Source organism: Harpia harpyja, chromosome W (assembly GCF_026419915.1).
Source record: "Harpia harpyja isolate bHarHar1 chromosome W, bHarHar1 primary haplotype, whole genome shotgun sequence".
Lineage (NCBI taxonomy): Eukaryota > Metazoa > Chordata > Aves > Accipitriformes > Accipitridae > Harpia > Harpia harpyja.
In genome coordinates this window covers 8,198,830-8,224,431 of record NC_068968.1, presented here as the reverse complement: position 1 = coordinate 8,224,431, position 25,602 = coordinate 8,198,830, and the positions used below count along the sequence as shown (strand labels likewise).

The following is a 25,602-nucleotide window of genomic DNA, read 5'->3' as shown; positions in this document are numbered from 1 at the left end:
AATCATTAGATAAGTTTTTTCCTACAAAAGAAGGGAATATGAAAGAACCTATGCAACTAAATTTTACAGTGGTGGTAGGGTTGAACAGGCTCATCTCTATCCAAACAACAGTACAAATAAAATCAATGCAATTTGAGTTATTAAACTAGTTTAAAATAAAAATTGGAAAAGGATGTTTTCTGGCCCAGTCCTTCCCCTTCCTCTCACTGAGTTTACTTTGAGGTTCCTCTGTTAGAGGACATGAGGAAACTCTTGCAAATGGATTGTTATCAGTAATAAAAATAGCTATATATTTCGTTTTTCTCATCTATCTTAAACTTTTTATTGTATCCTTTTACCTTTGTCCTAAAGTAATAGTAGTAACAGGAGCCAAATGTTATCTAGTAGGCCTCAAGATATATCACTTCTTTTAAAAGTAAGAAAAGGCTATTCTTAATTTATAGCATTTCTGACAGTCTAGAGCTACTTAGGAGCATCAGAAAACAGTTTTGTTTATCCAAGTGAATGATATAATTAAATATTGCAGTAGTTCCAGATAACCAGAAGATCAAGTTGTAAACTTCATAGGATGGTTGAAGAAAATGCGATATGGGGAAAAGAGAAGCTAATTGAATCTTTGACTCATACTACTCATTTGTCCATTATTATCAAAGGTTTCTTGGTTCTCTAGCTCAGTGGATGCCAAAGTGGGGTGCACGTACCCCAGGGGGTGTGCAAGACAATCCATTGGGGTGCAGGAAGAAAATAATTTTTGTCCTGCTACAAAATAAAATAAAATATAAAATAGTGTTTATTTCATCTTTATCTCATCCTTTTTTAATTTCTGGTTTTGTGTATATTTTATAATGTACACAATATATTAGTAGAGTAGTAGATGTTTATAATTTATAAATAAATATACATATATTGAGGGTACATGCTCAAAAGTTTTTTTACTGATGGGATACGCAAACAAAAAAAATTGGAGATCACTGCTCTAGCTTCCTGCTTCCAACCCAAACTCTCAAACAATCGTTCCAGTTCCTCCTTGTCCTCTGATTCAAGGCCCATTTATTCACTGAAGTAAGAAAAATGTTCCTTCAGCCATCTGGAAGTGCTCTGGTCATCACATTACTTAGTTGTTGTTCTTATTATATCCTGTATCACATCATCATAATTTAGTTTGTCAGATTCACTTCCGTAGTCTTTCTTGATGGTTTTCACACAGAAATACTCCAAAATTGTTTTCCTTTAATGCTATAGTTCTTTGAGCTGTGGTCAAGTGCTCTTAAGTCTTCTCTTCCTTCTAAACTTATACTTGTTTCAGACACTTTCTGTAATAGTTAATTCTGCTACATGTATTCAATTTAACTACACTTTCCTTTGCATCTAATATAAGACTATTAAATGTTCTCCTTTTTCTATAAAGGCATTTCTTACCTTAGCTGAGGAACCAGTACCTATGCTGTTACTATACAAAGGATACGTTGGTCCAAATTCCCAAATGAGCAGAAACAGAAGGGTAGCATTAATTCCATTTCTGTAAAAAGAAACTGTATGAAAATTGGTGATCTGGGATCATCTGTTGTCCTTAATTAATAATTCTTATATCTATCTGGATATTAATTTTTTAGAGGGATGGAGTTTTTCTGAGTTGTAATTTGCTTTTCATAGATATTAAGCTATACATTTAGAATTTATTAATATTTACATTTAAGAAAACTCCTGCTGAAGAATTGTCCTGGTTTCAGCTGGGATAGAGTTAACTGTCTTCCTAGTAGCTGGTATGGTGCTATGTTTTGAGTTCAGTATGCGAAGAATGTTGATAACACTGATGTTTTCAGTTGTTGCTAAGTAGTGTTTAGACTAAAGTAAAGGATTTTTCAGCTTCTGATGCCCAGCCAGCGAGAAAGCTGGAGAGGCACAAGAAGTTGGGACAGGACACAGCCAGGGCACCTGACCCAAACTGGCCAACGGGGTATTCAATACCATGTGACACCACATCTAGTATATAAGCTGGGGGGGAGTGGGGGCAGGGGATCGCCACTCGGGGACTAACTGGGTGTCGATCGGCAGGTGGTGAGCAATTGCACTGTGCATCATTTGTACATTCCAATCCTTTTATTATTGCTGTTGTCATTTTATTAGTGTTATCATTATCATTATTAGTTTCTTCTTTTCTGTTCTATTAAACTGTTCTTATCTCAACCCACGAGCTTTACTTCTTTTCCCGATTTTCTCCCCCATCCCACTGGGTGGGGGGGAGTGAGTGAGCGGCTGCGTGGTGCTTAGTTGCTGGCTGGGGTTAAACCACGACAAGAATGCACCAAGATCCGATCTGTGGGAAGAGTGTACAGGTGGAGTAGTGGTGGTGAGGAATCAGAGAAGCTACTGATTGGTCACTTTCATTGTTGCTTGTACACGTGGCAGAAGAAATTCCATTAGTCCAGGGAGTCAAATGCCTCATTATAAAAGTGCCACTTTCAAATAGGGACAGTGCTCATATGTGTAAAGAATTGAGTCCTATTGATGTAGTAATGCATAAAAGCAGTAATCTGGTCATTTACAACACTAATGTAGGCTGATCCAAGTGCTTAAGTTTCAGTAAACCAACATAATTAAACATATTCTTTCATTTGGCTGTTTGAATTAAGAGGAAAAAATGATTTATTACTAAGAATAAACTTGTCTATTTTTTCAGATTTAAATAAAAATTATCTTGAATTGATGAAATTAAAATTAAACTGTATTATTCTTTATTTATCAACCCTGTGCATTTTTTTAATTGCAATACTATAAAGAACTGTAACTTCACAGTTCTGTTCAAGTCCTACAGACAGTCCTGCCAAGGCAACTTGCAGAACAATATCTTCTCATGACCTAGTCCATCAAAATGAGTCCATTCACATTAATGTTTTAATGACAGTGAATTATGTTGCCACTGTTTGAGTGTGTAGAGCTATTTTCTTTCTTTTTTACATCCCCCACACCCTCATCCCCTGATGGCCAGGGTAGCAGAGCAACAGGCTAGGTTGCAACCTAACCTGGAAAATGACAATGACCCTTTCATAAATGTTAAGCTGAAGAACACAAGTTGATATTGACAGTAGCTGCTTAGTCAGGTAGTAATACATAAGTGTTATAAAGGTATAAACTGTTCCTGTTGGCTTGATCTTTTTAAACCCAGACTTCATTGTCATAGCAAAGCTACTACATCCATGGCATGTTCATGTGGGCACACATGTATATATTCTTCTGCCATTATGTTGTATTTATAAATCTGAAATCAGTTTTCTAAGACCTGTGGCTTTTTATCTTTTTTGATAGGAAAGAGTGGCCCTGAATGCAAGCACTGCAGGGCTGACCCAGATAAGGAATGTCGCTTTTGCTCCTGTTACTTGTGTGGTGGAAAACAGGATGCTCACATGCAACTCCTTTGTGATGAATGTAATATGGCTTATCATATATACTGCCTGAACCCTCCCTTAAGCAAGATACCAGAAGATGAGGATTGGTAAATATACAAGGATGATTTACTTATGTATATTCCCATTCTACACAAGGTACCTCTTTGTTATTTGCAACTAGAGGAATTACTGAAGAGCTTTTATATTTCTGGTATGTTTTTCATCCTTGCACTGTATATAAACATATTTACATTTTATGTTAAGATTCTATTTATAAATATAATTGGTATTGAGCATTATTAATCATTACAGAATTTCAGAAATTAGCTTGTTCAGTTTATGACTTCTGTGACATTAACTGATGTTATTAGACTTAATTAGCACCACCTACAGTGGTGCTTCCCCAACCTTTTATTTGTTTTATTCGGGCTTCATTGTTGCTTCTCCTTTAATCCTTTTCTTTCCCCTCAATCTCAGCCCTCATTGCTGCCTCCTTGCCCTTCCCTTGTCCTACAGCTGCCTCATTCATTTTTTCTGCTGTGAGAAAACCAGTACCTTACTCCTCCCCATTTCCAGTAACTCTAGCACCACCAGCAAGAAATCCAAACTAGTAGGGCCTTGGTGGACTCAGCTAACTCCATTCTGAGCTGACTCTGCATGGAGCCAGCATCAGCCTGTTGAAGCTTATCATCTTGAGCTCCATGCCACATCACCTGTATCAGTTATGTGCAACTCATACCATTTGTACTTATAACCTGCTTGTAAAATATATTAAATGCTAATCTTTTATAAGTGACTTATAAATAGAACTTTAGAATTAAGTTTTCCATTATGAATACATCAATAGATGTCTACGGACATGTTTTAAAGAAAACTTTGAACTGCACTTTGTGATAGATTTTAGTAGAACTACACACTTCAAATAAAATATTTTAAGTACTTTAGAAGTTTTGACAATCTATGGAAGTAAATAACTTAGTGTACTATATTAGATCAGCTGCCTCATACTGAGTAAGTTTGTTTATAGTTCAGTGTCTAATGCTCTACCTTTTTTCCTGGGCTAATATATTTCAGTTTCCCCAGACTCCAGTTATATTTATACCTGTGTGCAACTTCAGTTATGACATTTGGTGAGGGTTTTTTCATTGTGTACATGTGCACAATGAGAAGCTTCTGCTGATTTAAAAGGAAATAGACATTTCCTTTTGAATATCCTGAACTGAAAATAATTTTACTCATATTTGCTCTGTTTGGAGAAACTGCTGAATTTGAACACTATCTAGAAAATATTTTCAATACATATTGCAAATATGTATGAGTTGTTGGGACTAAATATAGCAATTATTGTCCGTGTGCTTCCAATTTCTTGTATATGCAAAATGATTGTGTACACAGGTATATATAATCTTTATTCAGCAGTCTTTGTTGGGCAGCATGCGAATCCCAGCTATCCCCAGGTTTTCTACTTTTGTGCACAGAAGACTAATCTGCCCCAACATCCATTCACTTCCTACTAATTGCTTACAGAAGTGAGATGAAGATCTTATTGCTTCCAAATCATGTGTTGGAAAGCGTTCTCTGCTATAGCACTTCAGAGTTGGTCACAGTCAAACAGTGTTCTGTGACTGTGCTTGACTTTTGGGTATAACAACTGAGAAGTTTTTTAACTACAGTCATCCAGAATATTAAAGGGAATATTATTTAGGATCCTCTGACAGTGCATCCATTCTTCTTCAGGTCCCCTTACTCCTAAAAGACTCTATATCAGTACTCCAGCAGCAAAAAGTAATTTTATGTTCCAAAATTAATCACAACAAGGTTACAAAAAAGAAAATACACAGGCTCCAAGTTTAATTTTTTAAAAAAGAACAACCCTCAAAATGTGTTTGAACAGGAAAGAACATAGCCTGAATATCAATGTCCACGTGGAGTTTGCCTAGTGGAAAATTATGGAAAATTTCTTCTTTACCTTTAAATTGAACAGGTATGATTTGAAAATCATAGAATGGTTTGGGTTGGGAGGGACCTTAAAGATCATCTAGTTCCAAACTCCCTGCCATGGGCAAGGACACCTTCCACTAGGTCAGGTTGCTCAAAGCCCCATCCAACCTGGCCTTGAACACTTCCAGGGATGGGGCATCCACAACCTCTCTGGGCAACCTTTTTCCAGTGCCTCACCACCCTCACAGTGAAGAACATCTTCCTTACATCTAATCTAAATCTATCCTCTTTCAGTTTAAAGACATTACCCCTTGTCCTATCACTACATGCCCTTGTAAAAAGTCCGTCTCCAGCTTTCTTGTAGGCCCCCTTTAGGTACTGGAAGGCTGCTATAAGGTCTCCCCAGAGCCTTCTCTTCTCCAGGCTGAATAACCTCAACTTTCTCAGCCTGTCTTCATAGGAGAGTTGCTCCAGCCCTCTGATCATCTTCGTGGCCGTCCTCTGGACTTGCTCCAACAGGTCCATGTCCTTCTTATGTTGGGGGCCCCAGAGCTGGACACAGTAATCCAGATGGGATCTCATGAGAGTGGAGCAGATGGGGAGAATCACCTCCCTCGACCTGCTAGCCACGCTTCTTTTGATGCGGCCCAGAATGCGATTGGCTTTCTGGGCTGCGAGCGCACATTGCTGGCTCATATTCAGTTTTTCATCCACTAATGCCCCCAAGTCCTTCTCCGCAGGGCTGCTCTCAATCCATTCATCGCCCAGCCTGTATTTGTGCTTGTTTTGCAGACATTGTTTTAAAATTATTGTTTTAGTCTATATTTTGCAATTTTTAGAAATGTAGAATACTTTTACATTATTTCTTGGTTTTGGTGTAATAAGCTGCTTTAAGAGTACCAAGACCCCAAGTGTTAAACTGAATTGTGACTGTGTTCTGCAATAAGTATCTATGAATTCTAGGTTGCAAATAAAAACATGATTTGAGGTAGCTCCCATCTTCTTAGAGGGTTTAGAGCATGTACACAGGCAATTCTTGTGAAATATCTGTACACAGTGACTTGTTGCCCTATGTTAACTAGTTTTTCTGTTCATACTCAAAGATAAAAGGCATATAGTAAAAGTAAGGAAGTAGTAGTAGTAGTAATCTAAATATGTTATTATTATAGATTAGACTTCTTCCACTAGTGACTTTTGGAACAAACTCAGCCCATGGAAGCCAGAAGCAATGGCAGTTGCCTTTGCCTTGGCACTCCTGGAGTGGGAAAAAAGTGCTGTTAGAAGCAGTAAAAGGATCTGTGTGCTCCCTTCCTCCCTTTGCCTTAGCCACTCCTATCCTTTTTCTACCATAATGGTTTTATGGTGGCTGGAATGAGTCCCAATGCCATATGAGGCAAAGAAATATATAGAAATGGAGTTTAATACTCTTCCCATTTGTTGAGTACTGAGTCACATTCCTGATGCCTTAGGCATGGTAGGGTAGTATAAGGATGCATGTGTACATGTATGCATGTTTTGTGGTACCCTAGGGCTGTTCCACATCCAGCTGTGTGAAGTGAGATTTGGTGCAGTAAAAGCAGATGATGAGTGGGCAGGATGTGGAAATTAACCATGAGCATTAGTCAGCAGTATAACTCTAATCTCATTTCTCCTCTCCCTTATGAGTGAGCGGCTGCGTGGTGTTTAGTTGCTGGCTGGGGTTAAACCACGACAGATCTGAACAAGCAAGGAAAGGAAGAGAAAATGAGGAGGGAATACAGGAAACATGGGGACCTCTCGTACATCGCATGAGAAAATGTTTCACCTCTACCACCCTACTTTAAAAAAAAAGTCTTGTTTTAGAAGTGGACAGTATTTGTTCTTGTTGAGTTTATTTTTTCAACCCAAATCCTCAGCTTTTAAAAACTGTCATATATTTGCTAGCTTCAAAATATTTAGTCAGGATGAACAAATTTGACACTATTTTGCTTAGAAGAAATGTGTTGCCATTATTACTAAGTAATAAAGAATTTACTGAAACTTTTGTTTTAGGTATTGTCCTTCATGCAAAAATGATTCTAATGAAGTTGTAAAGGCTGGAGAAAAACTCAAACAGAGTAAGAAGAAAGCAAAGATGCCATCTGCCAGTACTGAAAGCCAGAGAGACTGGGGCAAGGTAGAATGTATTTTAATTTAAAAATAGCTCACCATTCATGTATGTGTTACATCTTTAACTACGTTTATATATGCATTACACAAAATTCAGTACAGGACTGAACAGACTGTAAAGCAATGTTGAATCCTGTACACCATCTACTGAAATTTAAAACATCTGAAGAATTATTAAGATGACTAGAGGTAAATAAAGAAAATTAATTAATTAATTAAAACTGCTGTTGACAATTTTTATATTAATATATTTTGAAGTGTTTACTATAATGGTTGGATGTCTTGGCATCCACATCAGCTTTTATAAATTATTTTAAATATGATAAAATTAATCCTCTCTGATGTGTTTTTTAGGGCATGGCTTGTGTTGGTCGCACTAAGGAATGCACTATTGTCCCTTCTAATCACTATGGTCCTATACCTGGTGTCCCTGTTGGGACAACCTGGAAATTCAGAGTTCAGGTATGGTTTTAGATTTGTAATTGAAATAAATCTGAATAATAGGTACAGTTTGGGCACAACAATTATTTTTTGATTGGTAATTGTCATGTTCACAGAATAAATATAGAGTGTATTTTAATTATAATATTTGAAATACTGCTAACTATAGTGGAATTTGAAGTATACTGATTTGAAAATTCAACTTAATTGCAATTGTAAAAATAGTACTTACTATTTTTAAAGGGGAACCTGCTATAACTGGCATGGACTTATATCTCGCATGTTAAACTCCCAACTGAAATAATTAGAGGAAGTTGAATATTTTCTGAAGTCTACTGCTATGGAAGATGAACCAATCCATTGCACTTATGGATATAGATTATACAATTCAGAAAATATTTGACTGTATCCAGTGGTGTCTCTAGTGCTTATTAGCTGGTCGGGATCCCCACTGAGGACCACTGTGCAGGTGCAATACAGTTCCTGTTTCAGTGCATACTTCTCTTCCAATGTGTTGTGGTGCCACGCTTGGTGCTAGTGTGCATGCTATCCATACTCAGCACATGAAAGAAATAATAACATTTTACTGAGGGTTCTAAAGTTCTGGTGGGGGTGGAACCCACTGTCCCCAAGGTAAGAGCCACCTCTGATTGTATCACTATAAATTGATTACCTGTTCCTTTGGGTCATACACAACTGGCATCAGCACCTTTAGGCTGATGAATGTTTTAAACTAATACAAGCCAGTATTGACTACTGAAAGAAGCAGTCCACCCAGCCATGTCCACTTCTTGCACTGTCCCTTCTGTTTTCTATCAATCACAAATGTTTCTCAGGCCATAAGATAAACTATATTGGAAAGTAATCTGGCAGAAAAACAATCCTTTGTGGGGGAGGGTAAGTTTCCCAATCCATTTCACTTTGTGGTTATACAAATACTGTTGTCAGCACAAAGGGGGCAGGAATGACAAATGTGGAGAAGAAGAACATATTTCAGGAGTATTCCCACCATAGCCAGAGGAACAGCCAGAGACTTTCTCTTCCCTTTGGGGAAGAGAGACATGGCAAGAATCAAAAGCCTCTTCTAATGTGTTTTCTGAAATCTTCATCCCACTCATTGCCTCCAGAGAGAGTACTTATAAAAACCCCTGTTTTTCTTATGGAAAATGGGTGTCTGAATAATTTTGGGTTTGGTATGACATACAAGTCTTCAGGCTAAAATGGTCAACAGAAGAGGTTTTGCCCCTTAGCGACAGTTTTCAGTTTCTCCCCTTAATAGAATTCACAGTGAAACAACTGAATACTAAACAAGTTCCCTGAATCTTGTCTGACTGGTGCTAATGTGAGCACTACCATCAATACAGATATTAGAGAATAGCAAAGCAAATTAATTTTCTAATGTAAAATTGCAGTGTTAGCGTCAATTATTCATTAATTTTACACACAATTACTCAATTGAGAAAGTTAATGTCTATTCTTATGGTTTTTGTGATATTTTGATTTATCCCTACCATATTTGAAGAACTTCTCTGTGAAGCAAACTGAAATAAATACTTTAAAACATATTTATATTCTGAAAAAGTACTTCTGTAACCATTAATCTTTAAATTATTAGTTTCCAGGTAAATTATATTCTCTTAGATAGGGGAAGTGTTAAAAATCAGTTCTGCAAACTCAAGATCTCTGAATCAAATTTTATTGTTACTGGATCAGCCAGTATCAGCAGGAATAAAAGTTAGGATTTCATCTCTTTAAGGATTTCATCTCTTTAAGGATTCCATCTCTTTAAGGATTCCATTGGTGGAATAGATCAAATAGATCCCAGAACTTTCAAGTGCTGATTGCAAACAGGAATATAAGTAGAGAGGTTTGTTTTGCTCAGAAAATTAAGGAGATAAGACTTATAATGTAGGGTGTAGATATTAGAAGAAGAGTTATTTGTACATAATTATTTAACAATGGCTATGTATTAACTATATACTTTTAAAAAATATCAACATTTTCCACATAAAAAGTTACACTTTTATTTCTGATTTGACTGTTCTTTTATATGAAAATGGGTTCTTAGCGGATTTATGAGAATTTAGAAGGAAAATGCTGTAAATGCTGTCTCATGGTTTTCTTCCTTTTTTAATGCAACAAGCTTTTAAGAATATTTAAATGTGATGTATTATATATTATGTGTGGTCATGTAGTTCGAAGGCTTACAACTCTCTTTTTCCTAGAAGGAAATTGACTTACTTAGAACTGTTTCTGGATACAGCATCCAAAGGGCAGAAATCTAAATTTTAAGTCAAATCCTGGATACCTCATGAAAATGAAAGAAGGGAGAGGAATGAATGAAATGACATTTAATGGAATGGCAGAGAACAGAGTGGCAGTGAGGCCTGTGCTGTTCAACATATTCATAAATGGTCTGGAAAAGTTGACAAATAACTGACAGTTAAGTGACAATGCTAAGTTGTTATGGATAGTAAAGATGAGGGGGGGAAAAATCACAACTTTTCAAAGCTGATAAAGGGCTTTCAGCTAATTATTATTATTTAGGAAAGAGAATTTGTAATAGATAATTTTTTAAATATGTCATCTTTGTGCTCAGTAGTGGTCAGAAATGTTAATCAAATGTTAGGACTTAAGAAAGGAAGAGGAAAAACAATATAATTATGAAGAACAAGGATGGTTAAAGGTATGGAATGGCTTTCGTACAAAAATTGTATGAAAGATGGTATGCTACAGAGGTCTATTAAAATTGAAGAAGGTGAATAGGGAACAACTGTATGTTCTTTTCTGATGAAAAAAAGTATGTAGCCTGGGAGGAATACAGAAAAATTGTCTGAGCAGCCAGGGATCAGGTTAGGAAAGCTAAAGCCCTGATAGAATCAAATCTGGCCAGGGACGTCAAGGGCAACAAGAAAAGCTTCTATAGGTATATCAGTGATAAAAGGAAGACTAGGGAAAATGTGGGCCCTCTCCAGAAGGAAATGGGAGACCTGGTTACCTGGGATATAGAGAAGGCTGAGGTATTCAACGACTTCTTTGCCTCAGTCTTCATCGGCAAGTGCTCCAGCCACACCGCCCAAGTCACAGAAGGCAAAGGCAGGGACTGGGACAATGAAGAACCGCCCACCGTAGGAGAAGATCAGGTTCAAGACCATCTAAGGAACCTGAATGTGCACAAGTCCATGGGACTTGATGAGGTGCATCCGCAGGTCCTGAGGGAACTGGCAGATGAAGTTGCTAAGCCACTCTCCATCATATTTGAGAAGTTGTGGCAGTCCAGGGAAGTTCCCACTGACTGGAAAAGGGGAAAGATAACCCCCATTTTTAAAAAAGGGAAAAAAGGAAGACTCAGGGAACTACAGGCCAGTCAGTCTCAACTCTGTGCCCGGCAAGATCATGGAGTGGATCCTCCTGGAAACTATGCTAAAGACACATGGAAAATAAGGAGGTGATTGGTGACAGCCAACATGGCTTCACTAAGGGCAAATCATGCCTGACAAATTTGGTGACCTTCTACGATGGGGTTAAAGCATTGGTGGATAAGGGAAGAGCAATGGACATCATCTACCTGGACTTGTGCAAAGCATTTGACACTGTCCCACACGACATCCTTGTCTCTAAATTGGAGAGACATGGATTTGACGAGTGGACCACTCGGTGGATAAGGAATTGGCTGGATGGTCACACTCAAAGAGTTGCGGTCAATGGCTCGATGTCCAAGTGGATACCAATGACAAGTGGCATTCCTCGGGAGTTGGTATTGGGACTAGCACTGTTTAACATCTTTGTTGGCAACATGGACAGTGGGATTGAGCGCACCCTCAGCAAGTTAGCTGACGACACCAGGCCAAGTGGTGTAGTTGATATACTTGAGGCAAGGGATGCAATCCAGAAGGACCTTGACAGGCTTGACAGGTGGGCCCATGCAAGCCTCATGAAGTTCAACAAAGCCAAGTGCAAGGTCCTGCACCTGGGTCAGGGCAATCCCAAGCACAAATACAGGCTGGGCGATGAATGGATTGAGAGCAGCCCTGCGGAGAAGGACTTGGGGGCATTAGTGGATGAAAAACTGAATATGAGCCAGCAATGTGCGCTCGCAGCCCAGAAAGCCAATCGCATTCTGGGCCGCATCAAAAGAAGCGTGGCTAGCAGGTCGAGGGAGGTGATTCTCCCCATCTGCTCCACTCTCATGAGATCCCATCTGGATTACTGTGTCCAGCTCTGGGGCCCCCAACATAAGAAGGACATGGACCTGTTGGAGCAAGTCCAGAGGACGGCCACGAAGATGATCAGAGGGCTGGAGCAACTCTCCTATGAAGACAGGCTGAGAAAGTTGAGGTTATTCAGCCTGGAGAAGAGAAGGCTCTGGGGAGACCTTATAGCAGCCTTCCAGTACCTAAAGGGGGCCTACAAGAAAGCTGGAGACGGACTTTTTACAAGGGCATGTAGTGATAGGACAAGGGGTAATGTCTTTAAACTGAAAGAGGATAGATTTAGATTAGATGTAAGGAAGATGTTCTTCACTGTGAGGGTGGTGAGGCACTGGAAAAAGGTTGCCCAGAGAGGTTGTGGATGCCCCATCCCTGGAAGTGTTCAAGGCCAGGTTGGATGGGGCTTTGAGCAACCTGACCTAGTGGAAGGTGTCCTTGCCCATGGCAGGGAGTTTGGAACTAGATGATCTTTAACATCCCTCCCAACCATTCTATGATTCTATGAAAAGGAGGGGGCATCAAATGAAATGATCAGGTTCTAGATTAAGAATGAATGGAAGCAGTACTAATTAATAACCATTAGTTGACTTTTCTTCCATGAAGTGCAAAGATTATGCCTTTGGCTCAGGAAATCTAAGCCACACACAGCTGGAAACTGAGAAAATTTACACATAAATATCATTGTGCACTTGCGTAGTCAGTTTTCACACTGACCAGCTATCTGTTTTTATTTGTTGTCAGAGAAGGGATATTTGACTAGCTGGAACTCTGGTTTGATGCAGTTTGATGACTGTTATATTCTTATGACAATAGCAAAGCAATTCAAAATCTTATAAAATTGCGTAAAAGTGTGTGTGTGTAAGTACCAGAGTTGGGCAGAACTGGAAAAAGAGAAAATGTTCAGAGATTAAGGAAGGCTGTAAATGTGATTGCATTTTCCTGAGCTGGTTAACTTTTAACAATACTTGACATAATTTTCACAAAAAAATTTTGACTCACTCTGATCTTTCTTTGTGGTGGGTTGACCCTGGCTGAACGCCAGGTGCCCACCAAAGCCACTCTATCACTACCCCCCTCAACTGGACAGGGGAGAGAAAATATAACAAAGGGCTCATGGGTCGAGATAAGGACAGGGAGAGATCACTCACTAATTACCATCATGGGCAAAACAGACTCGTCTTGGGGAAAATTAACTTAATTTATTACCAATCAGACCAGAGTAGGGTAATGAGAAATAAAACCAAATCTTAAAACACCTTCCCCCCACCCCTCCCTTCTTAAATATGTTATCCCAGAGGCACTACCACTGTCACTGATTGGCTTGGCCTTGGCCAGCGGCAGGTCCGTTTTGGAGCTGGCTGGCATTGGCTCTGTCAGACATAGGGGAAGCTTCCAGCAGCTTCTCCCAGATGCCACCCCTGTAACCCCCCACTACCAAAACCTTGCCACGCCAACCCAATACATTCTTGCATAATTATTTACACAAATTTAAAATACTACTGAATTAGAAAGATAATCTGTATCTTCTTTGAGTTGGTCTAAGCAACCATGAATCTGGTCTTAAATGTTGCTTATGGCAAGAATCGTGAATATTTTTCCTAAAGGGCAAAGTGTACCTATTCATCTTTGTGTCAGCACTGTTTATATTGTCCTTTCTTTTCATTGGATGTCCTTCCTTTTGTTTTTTTTCTTTCCTTAAAATAACCTAAAAAATTCATAATTTTTTTTCCTTTAATGGCAATCCTGTTACACAAACATACTTATGGAAATAAATTTTAAGCAGAAAAATTATTGCAGAAGACCAGTTGTTTCAAAAAGTTTTTTTTTAAATTTTTTTCTTTTTTAATACTCAAGGTCAGTGAAGCAGGTGTTCACAGACCCCATGTTGGTGGAATTCATGGACGCAGTAACGATGGAGCTTATTCACTTGTACTAGCTGGAGGATTTGAAGATGAAGTGGTATGTCATTTACTCAAATCACTAATAGGTTACATTAAAGTTTATAAAGATGACAAGTGGTGTCTGTTGCTGATCCTAAAATTAGTACTTATGAAAATATCAGTATGCAAAAATTACTACTACCCAATATCTAATTTGCTATGTGTTACTATTTTTAGAATAAATTTTTAAATAATTTTTTCTTAAAGAATATTCTTAGTCTCATATTAATTACATCTGAATTTTAGAATGTTTATGGAAGTCAAGTTTCAATGTGCTTATATAGTCTGAATTTATTATCATTTAAAATCTTAAATTTTACAAGTCACAGAATAACAGAATCATTGAGGTTGGAAGGGACCTTTTGAGAGGGTCTAGTCCAACATCCCTGCTCAAGCCGAGTCTCCTAGAGCAGGACTGTGTCCAGTCAGCTTTTGAATATATCTATGTATAGAGACTCCAGAGTCTCTCTGGGTAGCCTGTTCCAGTTTTCAGCCACCCTCACATTTAAAAGTGTTTCCTTATGTTCAGACAGAACCGCCTGTGTTTCCGTTTGTGCCCATTGCCTCTTGTCCTGTCTCTGGGAACTAGTGAAAAGAGCCTGGCTCGTCCTCTTTGCACCCTTCCTTCAGATATTTGTACAAATTGATGAGATTCCCACTGAGCCTTCTCTTCCCTAGGCTAAACAGTCCCAGCTCTCTCAGCCTTTCCTCTTATGTGAGGTGCTCCAGTCCCTTAATCATCTTAGTGGCCCTTCATTGGACTCTCTCCAGTATGTCCTTGTCTCTCTTGTACTGGGGAGCCCAGAACTGGACACAGGACTCCAGGTGTGGCCTCACCAGTGCTGAGTAGAGGGGAAGGATCACCTCCCTCCATCTGCTAGCAACACTATGCCACCCAGGATATCATTAGCCTTTCTTGCCACAAGGGCACATTACTGGCTCATGTTCAATTTGTCCAGCAGGACTCCAAGGGCCTTTCCTGCCAAGCTGCTTTCGAGCTGGTGGGCCCCCAGTGTGTACTGGTGCCTGGGGTTATTTTGCTCCAGGTGCAAGACTTGATATTTCCCTTTGTTGAACTGCATGAAGTTCCTCTCAGCCCATTTCTCAAGTCTGTTGAGATCCCTCTGAATGGCAGCACAACCCTCTGATATATCAAGTGATGTACAAGTGATACACTTCAAGTTCTGTCCTGGTCATTCCTTTTACTGTTGTCAAGTTAAACAGATAGATGCCTCCTCTTTTGGAGTCATTATACCTCTAAAGTTAAATACATCATATTTTAATTTTAGTGAGGTCAGGACAAAAAAAATGCCTTTGACTTGGACATACAAGACAGACATAACGGAACAAGTCCAGTGGAGGGTGACCAAGCTGATCAGGAGGTTGGAACACATGACATACATGGAGACAACAGGGTTTGTTCAGCTGTAAGAAGAGAATGTGTCCTGGTTTCGGCTGGGATAGAGTTAATTTTCTTTCTAGTAGCTGGTAGAGTGTTATGTCTTGCATTCAGTATGAGAAGAATGTTGATAACACTGATGTTTTCAGTTGTTGCCAAGTAATGCTTAGACTAAGTCAAGGAATTTTCAGCTTCTCATGGCCAACCAGCAAGAAGGCTGGAGGCGCACAAGAAGTTGGGAGGGGACACAGCCAGGACAGCTGACCCAAAGTGGCCAACGGGGTATTCCATACCATGTGACGTCATGCCTAGTATATAAACTGGGGGGAGCTGGCCGGGGGGGGATTGCTGCTCGGGAACTAACTGGGCCTCGGTCGGCGGGTGGTGAGCAATTTCATTGTGCATCACTTGTTTTGTGTATTCCAATCCTTTTATTATTATTATTATTTACATTTTATTATTGTTACTATTATCATTATTAGTTTCTTCCTTTCTGTTCTATTAAACTGTTCTTATCTCAACCCATGAGTTTTGACTTTTTCCTTCCAATTGTCTCCCCCATCCCACTGTGTGTGGGAGGGGAGTGAGTGAGCGGCTGTGTGGTGCTTAGTTACTGGCTGGGGTTAAACCACGACAGTCCTTTTGGCGCCCAACGTGGGGCTCGAAGGGTTGAGATAACAACAGATCTGACCAGAGCGTGTTAAAATTAATTTGTTACAAGCATTCATTATATTGGTTTAATAGTCACTGGTCACAATGTCGATTTATGAGCTCTTAGAGTTGTGGCACTCGTTTTTAATGTTCTGTTATACATCACCTCACTTGCTGTATATAGTCCCTCTTCTGCTGCTCTATCATCCATGGGAGGTGGATTAAGGTTTTCACTTTGATGTATTGTGTAATACTGGCTTACGGTATGATAAAATTATCGGTCGTGGGACTAATCCAGTATTTGCACTCAGCATTGTCGTCACCTCTATATTTTGGGAGCCTTCTGTGGGAAACTATTAATAATTACACCCTTTACCTTTCCTCCTTGAAGTGCCAATCTATGGGCGAGACACCTTTCTTCCCCTTTCCCTTCTCCTCCAGTCTAGTTACAATGGCAATTGAGAATTTTGGAAAATTTGAATACCCTTGGGATGTTGAAACCAGCATGGTCCTATTGCTAGGAACTAGCATGTTCCTGAATGTGGTTCAGCTCTTGTTTAGGGTTAAACAACTATTTAAGAAGATCACCCAGAGGTCTGCCCTGAGGCTGGATAATTAGGAGTGGCAGGGTGTGTGGGGTAGTATGAGCAAATGCCTAGGGCGGTGGGTACCTCCAATGTTTTGGAACTTCACCCTTGAACAAGTGCAGAATCCTGAAAAACTAGTAGAACATATGGAAAAACTATGCTGTCACCCTGACAATTCCAGGGTGACACAACTCACTGCAATGTGCTGGGGCCTGGCCCATGCGTATCAAGCCCTGTTCAACACTATTCAGTACCCTCAAGGGGAAGAGAAGGTCTCTGGATCTAACAACAAGGCGACAGGCACTGTGGCCACTCCAACCCCAGCGACAGTCACTGCGGTTACTTCAACCCCAGCGACAGGCACTGCAGCTGAACCAGCGAACCAACCCACACCAGTATCAGTTGCCCCCATACACAAGAAGAAATATACAAAAAAACCAGTTCGCTTAGTGAAGGATGGAGATGAACCAGGGTCATCATGGGAACCAGAGATAATCACCCGCTCCCTATCCTTGAGTGAGCTGCGGGATATGCAAAAAGATTTTGACCGTCGTCCAGGTGAGCACATTATCACCTGGCTGCTCCAATGCTGTGACAATGGGGCTAATAGTGTCACGACCCAGACTGGACAGACCAGGGAGTCATGTTTAATTCGAAATTCCCTCGGGCTAAATTAAGGTGAAATGACACCAAACAATCAGTTAAAGATTTTATTAATGACAGAAGCAAACTGAACTGGGGAGGTGTGGTAGTAGGTGGCAGGGTTTCTCACAACAGGAATTGGCATAAGACTACTTCTGTAAACCGTGGTAACCATATACATCAATTCAGGGAATAAGGAGATCCCTCCCGTTGAGTCACGAGGTTCACAGCAGACCCCCTTGCTTTCTAGACTCCTCCTCAGAGAAGGGCCTAGAGGCAGCTGGATCCACTCTTGGTCTCAGACTTGGTCAACAGTTTATGTCTTGAATTGGATGAGGTGTAGGGACTGTGGAAAAGGAAAAGGAAAGAGAGAAGAAGGCAGAGAGAGAAAAAGGAAGAGAGAACGATTTCACTGGTCCTGGGTCCAGCGTTGGTTCAGTCAGCCAAGGGGTCCAGTTCCAGTGGGCTTGTGCACCTGGGGCTTCAGTTTGTGTCCTTTTATCATCCTTGCCCCACCTCTGGGTGGGCACTTGAACTTAGTACGCTAATGAGCAGTTTGTGAGCCTTTGGGCTTGAGGGTGGTTTGGGGAGTAACTTCCCCTTCCCTGCAGACGTGGCCATTGTTTGATCTTTGTATCAGAACAGCTTATCAGAACAGGGAGCTGGGCACCCTCCAGCACGCCCTCCCCTTCCTGTTGCTGATGTCTGAGCTGATGGGCTTTTCACCTTTGTCTTTAAGCAGAACTTGCCCCACCACAATGTTTGAGACATTAACTCTTTCAGTCTCTCACAAATAGTTTGGAATTAGAAGGTAGGGAAGCCAAGCAGCTGGGATCACTTTCCAGGGAAGGTGGCATTGACAAGGCAATTGGAAAAGGGACACAAGCCATCAGCCTCTGGAGGCGACTCCTGTCAAGTGTGAAGGAAAGGTACCCCTTTAAGGAAGATGTTATATGTCAATCAAGCAAGTGGACCACCATGGAAAGAGGTATCCAATATCTGAGGGAATTAGCCGTGCTAGAGATGTGCATCGTCTGGATCATAATGAATCAACTACCCAACGATCCAGACGAAGTCCAATGCACACGACCCATGTGGCGGAAGTTTGTATGGAGCGCACCATTGTCCTATGCCAACTCACTGGCAATAATGACCTGGAAAGATGAAGAGGCACCAACGGTGCATGAAATGACTCGCCAGCTCCAGCAATGCCAAGAAAATCTCTCTTCCTCCCTACAAGCCTGCATTTTGGCTGTGGAGAAGCTGTCCCGGGATTTCCAGCAAATCAAAGAGGATACGTCCTACTCCCCACCTGTACGGACCAGTGTCTCAGCTATTAGGAGTGAGCGCTCCTCTGCCCAAGAGAGAGAATATAGAAGGTACACACTGCAAGGTGCCCTGTGGTTTTACCTATGTGACCACGGAGAGGACATGAGGAAATGGGATGGAAAACCTAGGTCCTAAATGCATGGGTACGGGAGTTGCAAGGAAAAACCATCACAAAAGGGGATTCTACCAGGGAAAATGCTGCTCCAGTTTCCAAACAGAGTAGAAGGGCTGATCTTATTTCTGATCCTCTTGAAGGGACTTCTGAGCCAATTTTACGAGAAGTGAATACTGGATACTCTGACCAGAATTAGAGGGGCCCTGCCTCCAGCCAGGTGGAGGAAAGGGATAACCGGGTCTATTGGACTGTGTGGATTCGATGGCCTGGCACATTAGACCCACAGGAGTATAAGGCTCTAGTACACACCGGCGCACAGTGTACTTTAATGCCATCAAGTTATGAAGGGGCAGAACCCATTTCTATTTCTGGTGTGACAGGGGGATCCCAAGAGTTAACTGTATTGGAAGCTGAAGTAAGCCTAACTGGGAATGAATGGCAGAAACACCCCATTGTGACTGGTCCAGAGGCTCCGTGCATCCTTGGCATAGACTATCTCAGGAGAGTGTATTTTAAGGACCCAAAGGGGTATCGATGGGCCTTTGGTATAGCTGCCTTGGAGACGGAGGGAATTAAACAGCTGTCTACCCTGCCTGGTCTCTCTCAAGACCCTTCGATTGTGGGGTTGCTGAAGGTGGAAGAACAACAAGTGCCAATTGCTACCACAACGGTGCACTGGCAGTAATATTGCACCAGCCGAGACTCCCTGATTCCCATCCACAAGTTAATTCATCAACTGGAGAGCCAAGGAGTGATCAGCAAAACTCGCTCACCCTTTAATAGTCCCATATGGCCCGTGCGAAAGTCTAATGGGGAGTGGAGACTAACAGTTGACTATCGTGGCCTGAATGGTGTCATGCCACTGCTGAGTGCTGCCGTGCCGGACATGCTAGAACTTCAATACAAACTAGAGTCAAAGGCAGCCACGTGGTATGCCACAACTGACATCACTAATGCATTTTTCTCAATCCCTCTGGCAGCAGAGTGCAGACCACAGTTTGCTTTCACTTGGAGGGGCGTCCAGTACACCTGGAATCGATTGCCCCAGGGGTGGAAACACAGCCCCACCATTTGCCATGGACTAATCCAGACTGCACTGGAAAAAGGTGAAGCTCCAGAACACCTGCAGTACATTGATGACATCATCGTATGGGGCATCACAGCAGAAGAAGTGTTCGAGAAAGGGAAGAAAATAATCCAAATCCTTCTGAAAGCCGGTTTTGCCATAAAAGAAAGGAAGGTCAAGGGACCTGCACAGGAGATCCAGTTTTTAGGAATAAAATGGCAAGATGGGCGTCATCAGATTCCCCATGGACGTGATCAACAAAATAGCAGCTATGTCTCCACCGACTAATAAAAAGGAAACACAGGCCTTCTTAGGTGTCGTGGAGTTTTGGAGAATGCATATTCCAAATTACAGTCTGATTGTAAGCCCTCTCTATCAAGTGACCCGGAAGAAGAATGATTTTAAATGGGGCCCTGAGCAACAACAAGCCTTTGAACAAATTAAGCGGGAGATTGTTCATGCAGTAGCCCTTGGGCCAGTCCGGGCAGGACAAGATGTTAAAAATGTGCTCTATACTGCAGCCGGGGAGAATGGCCCTACCTGGAGCCTCTGGCAGAAAGCACCAGGGGAGACCCGAGGCCGACCCCTGGGGTTTTGGAGTCGAGGATATCGAGGATCTGAGGCTCACTATACTCCAACTGAAAAAGAGATATTGTCAGCATATGAAGGAGTTCAAGCTGCCTCAGAAGTGGTTGGTACTGAAACACAGCTCCTCTTAGCACCCCGACTGCCAGTGCTGGGCTGGATGTTCAAAGGGAAAGTCTCCTCTACACATCATGCAACTGATGCCACATGGAGTTAGTGGATTGCACTGATCACACAACAGGCTCACATGGGAAACCTCAGTTGCCCAGGAATTCTTGAAGTGATCAGGGACTGGCCAGAAGGCAAAGATTTTGCAGTGTCGCCAGAGGAGGAGGTGATGCATGCTGGAGAGGCCCCACTGTATAATAAACTGCCAGAAAATGAGAGGCAATATGCCCTGTTCACTGATGGGTCTTTTTGCATTGTGGGAAAGTGTCAGAGGTGGAAGGCTGCTGTATGGAGTCCTACACAAGTCGCAGAAACTGCTGAAAGAGAAGGTGAATGGAGTCAATTTGCAGAGGTGAAAGCCATGCAGCTAGCGTTAGACATTGCTGAAAGAGAGAAGTGGCCAGTGCTCTATCTCTATACTGACTCATGGATGGTGGCAAATGCCCTGTGGGGGTGATTACAGCAATGGAAGCAGAGCAACTGGCAGCGTAGAGGTAAACCCATCTGGGCTGCCGCACTGTGGCAAGATATTGTCCCCCAGCTAGAGAATCTGGTTATAAAAGTACGTCATGTAGATGCTCATGTACCCAAGAGTCGGGCCACTGAAGAACATCAAAACAACCAGCAGGTGGATCAGGCTGCCAAGACTGAAGTGTCTCAGGTGGATCTGGACTGGCAATATAAGGGTGAGCTATTTATGGCTTGGTGGGCCCATGATACTTCAGGCCATCAGGGAAGAGATGCAACATATAGATGGGCTCGTGACCGAGGGGTGGACTTGACCATGGACACTATCGCACAGGTTATCCATGAATGTGAAACATGTGCTGCAATAAGCAAGCCAAGTGGTTAAAGCCCCTGTGGTATGGAGGGCGATGGCTGAAATATAAATATGGGGAAGCCTGGCAGATTGACTATATCACACTCCCACAAACCCGCCAAGGCAAGTGCTATGTGCTTACAATGGTGGAATCAACCACTGGGTGGCTGGAAACATATCCTGTGCCCCATGCCACTGCCCTGAACACTCTCCTGGGCCTTGAAAAGCAGGTCTTGTGGCGACACGGCACCCCAGAAAGAACTGAGTCAGACAACGGGCTTTATTTCTGAAACAACCTCATAGACACCTGGGCCAAAGAACATGGCATTGAGTGGGTATATCACATCCCCTATCATGTACCAGCCTCTGGGAATATTGAACGATACAACAGACTGCTGAAAACTACATTGAGAGTAATGGGGGGTGGAACCTTCAAACACTGGGGTACACATTTAGCAAAAGCCAACTGGTTAGTCAACACCAGGGGATCTGCCATTCGAGCTGGCCCTGCCCAGTCAGAACTTTTATGCATTCTATAGAAGTGGATAAAGTCCCTGTAGTGCACATAAAAAGTATGCTGGGGAAGACAGTCTGGGTTACTCCTGCCTCAGGCAAAGGTAAACCCATTCGTGGGATTGCTTTTGCTCAAGGACGTGGGTGATGCAGAAGAATGGGGAAGTCCGATGTGTGCCTGAAGGGGATTTGATTTTAGGTGAGAATAGCCAATGAATTAAATTGTATGATATAAATTGCTATATAACCCTGCCACTCTATGTTATCAGTACTATAATTGTTATATGCTATATCAGCGGTATTACAGTAATATGGTATTTTTAAAATTCATACTTTTTTGGTACTGATATTTCAGATTCTTAGGCAGACTATTATTTTCTGTTATGCACTAGCCTCCTCTACACCTTCCTTTACATATTGTTCCACATTGTTGTTACCTTTCAGTTTATACAAAATGTGATTACAAAAAAAAATTATCTTTCTTGTATCATTTTGTGAAATCTCTCCCTGTCTCCTGATCTTTGAACCCCTCATTGTCTTCTTGTCTGTATTTGCATTGTTTTGAAAATTACTTTCACAGCCTGAAAAACCCTATTGTATTCTTTCAAACAAGAGTCCTATATTTAAACCTTGTCTTGGATGTAATAGCTTCTTTTTTTAAAAAGGCTTATATTTTGTTTTTTGTGATACTGAAGAAAATCTTAACCTTTAATCATATAATATTTTATATATTGATAGACACAGGTTTTTGTGTATATATGAGACTAAAGAAGTCATAGAATCATGCAGTCATAGAATCACAGAATGACTGAGGTTAGAAGGGACCTCTGGAGGTCTTCTGGTCCAACCCCCCTGCTCAAGCAGGGTGACCTAGAGCTAGTTGCCCAGGACAATGTCCAGATGGCTTTTGAATATCTCCAAAAGAGAGGTTTCACAACCTCCCTGGGCAACCTGTTCCAGTGCTCAGTCACCCTCATAGTAAAAAAATTTTTCTGTATGTTCAGAGGAAACCTCCTGCGTTTCCGTTTGTGCCTATTGCCTCTTGTCCTGTCACTGGACATCACTGCAAAGAGCCTAGTTTTGTCTTCTTTGCATCCTCCCTTCAGGTATTTATATACATTGATAAGATCCCGTCTGAGCCTTCTCTTCTCTAGGCTGAACAATCCCAGCTCTCTCAGCCTTTCCTCATAGGAGAGATGGTCCAGTCCCTTCATAATAGAGAGAATAGCATAGATAATCTTACGTCTCTTTAGATGCTGGGAACCCTGAGCAGTCTAGCATCGAACAGACCTCCGATCCATGCATAGCACACCATACAGACACTGTCCATAGCAGAGATTCTCCCATTTTGGTCATTCAAGCTATTATAGGATTTTATTATGAGGAAACAACTCCAGGATTTTTACTGTTAAAACAGAAACTATGTTCTCATGAGAACTTCTTGCTGCACTGTTAGATAAAGGCAAGGCCACGCAGGTGGCATAATCACCGGTATGAAGTGGGAGCTGCCTGAAGGCTCCTCTGTTACAATGAGCTGGCTGAGTTTATCCTGTATCCAAGGGATTTGTGCAGCACAACACAGGCCTGAAGGCCATGCTGTACATGCAGCATAGCACAGCACAGGGCTGGGCCTACTTAAGGTTAACTGTTATGTGGATCACTAACTCCTAGATGTACAGTGGTCTTCCAGTCAGATTCACTACACCTTCTTTGCCCCAAGGGCACATTTCTGGCTCATGTTCAACTTGGTGTCTACCAGGACCCCCAGGTCCTTTTCTGCAAAGCTGCTTTCCAGCTGGGGTGGCCCCCAGCATATATTGGTGCATGAGGTTGTTCCTCCCCAGGTGCAGGACTTGGCACTTCCCTTTGTTGTCCTCTCATCCCATTTCTCCAGTCTTCAAGGTCCCTCTGGAAGGAAGCACAACCCTCTGGAGTATCAGCCACTCCTCCCAGTTCATTATTGTCGTGGTTTAACCCCAGCCAGCAACTAAACACCACGCAGCCGCTCGCTCACTCCCCCCGCCACCCAGTGGGATGGGGGAGAAAATCGGGAAAAGAAGTAAAACTCGTGGGTTGAGATAAGAACGGTTTAATAGAACAGAAAAGAAGAAACTAATAATGATAATGATAACACTAATAAAATGACAACAGCAATAATAAAAGGATTGGAATGTACAAATGATGCACAGTGCAATTGCTCACCACCCGCCAATCGACACCCAGTTAGTCCCCGAGTGGCGATCCCCTGCCCCCACTCCCCCCCAGTTTATACACTAGATGTGGCATCACATGGTATTGAATACCCCGTTGGCCAGTTTGGGTCAGCTGCCCTGGCTGTGTCCTGTGCCAACTTCTTGTGCCCCTCCAGCTTTCTCACTGGCTGGGCATGAGAAGCTGAAAAATCCTTGACTTTAGTCTAAACATTACTTAGCAACAACTGAAAACATCAGTGTGTTATCAACATTCTTCGCATACTGAACTCAAAACATAGCACTGTACCAGCTACTAGGAAGACAGTTAACTCTATCCCAGCTGAAACTAGGACAATTATCCAGATCATTAATGAAGATGTTAAAGATGTTGAAATCTGAGCATACTACAGAAGATAAATATTAAATGGAAAAAAAATAGATTTGGCACCATCTTCAGAGAGCCTAAATTCACATGAGTTGTAGTAGCTAATATCCTTGTGAACTGCTGCATGACTTCAGAGTTGAGCCTAGCCAATAGGAACACTATGCTTGAGGATATTGGTGGAATTTAAAGTCTTATTCTTTGATTCTTCTTTGCTTGTTTGTTAGATTCAAAACCAGGTATACAACAGAGGAACCAACATTGCAAGAGAGAAATGTGATATAATGTAATCTTATTTTGCGTCTGTCATCCTCTGTTTGAGGCTGAGTAGCTTGTTGAGGCACTCAACAGTCTTCCAGCTCAGGGGACTGGGTGCCCCAAGAACAATTGGTCTTACTATTAAAGTTTGAGGCAAAGAAGGCATTAAGTACCTCAGCCTTTGTCACTATGTTTCCCCTGCATCCAATAAAGGATGGAGATTCTCCTTAGCCCTCCTTTTGTTGTTAAGGTATTTATAGAAACATTTTTTATTGTCTTTTACCATAGTAGCCAAATTAAGTTCTAGTTGGGTTTGGCCCTTCTAATTTTGTCTCTGCATAGCCTCACATCTTTGCAGTCCTCCTGAGTTGCTTGCCCCTTCTTCCAAAGGTCATAAACTCTCTTTTTTTTTCCCCGAGTTGCATCCAAAGCTCTGTTCAGCCAGGCTGGTCTTCTTCCCCCCCCCGGCTCATCTTTTGGCACATAGGGATGGCCTGCACCTTTAAGATTTCCTTCTTGAAGAATGTCCAGCCTTCCTGGACTCCTTTGCCCTTCAGGACTGCCTCCCAAGGGACTCTGTCAACCAGGCCCCTAAACAGGCCGAAGTCTGCCCTCCAGAAGTCCAAGGTGGCAGTTCTGCTAACCCCCCTCCTTACTTCTCCAAGAATCATTTAATTTCATTTCATTATCATTTCATGACTGCTATACCCAAGACAGTCTCCAACCATCACATCACCCACAAGTCCTTCTCTGTTCGCAAACAACAGGTCCGGCGGGGCACCTTCCCTAGTTGGCTCACTCACCAGCTGTGTCAGGAAGTTATCTTCC

The 25,602-nt window shown here is 41.8% G+C and overlaps 1 protein-coding gene across 1 annotated transcript in view; it reads left to right on the top strand.

Moving 5' to 3' along the window:
- LOC128136073 (E3 ubiquitin-protein ligase UHRF2-like) overlaps positions 1–25,602 on the top strand; it is a 157,159-nt gene that overhangs the window by 111,373 nt on the left and 20,184 nt on the right. The window contains exons 6-9 of the mRNA XM_052775160.1: positions 3,307–3,493; positions 7,359–7,482; positions 7,830–7,937; positions 13,982–14,086. Of these exons, the coding sequence (XP_052631120.1) occupies positions 3,307–3,493; positions 7,359–7,482; positions 7,830–7,937; positions 13,982–14,086 (524 nt within the window). The remainder of the gene's footprint in view (positions 1–3,306; positions 3,494–7,358; positions 7,483–7,829; positions 7,938–13,981; positions 14,087–25,602) is intronic.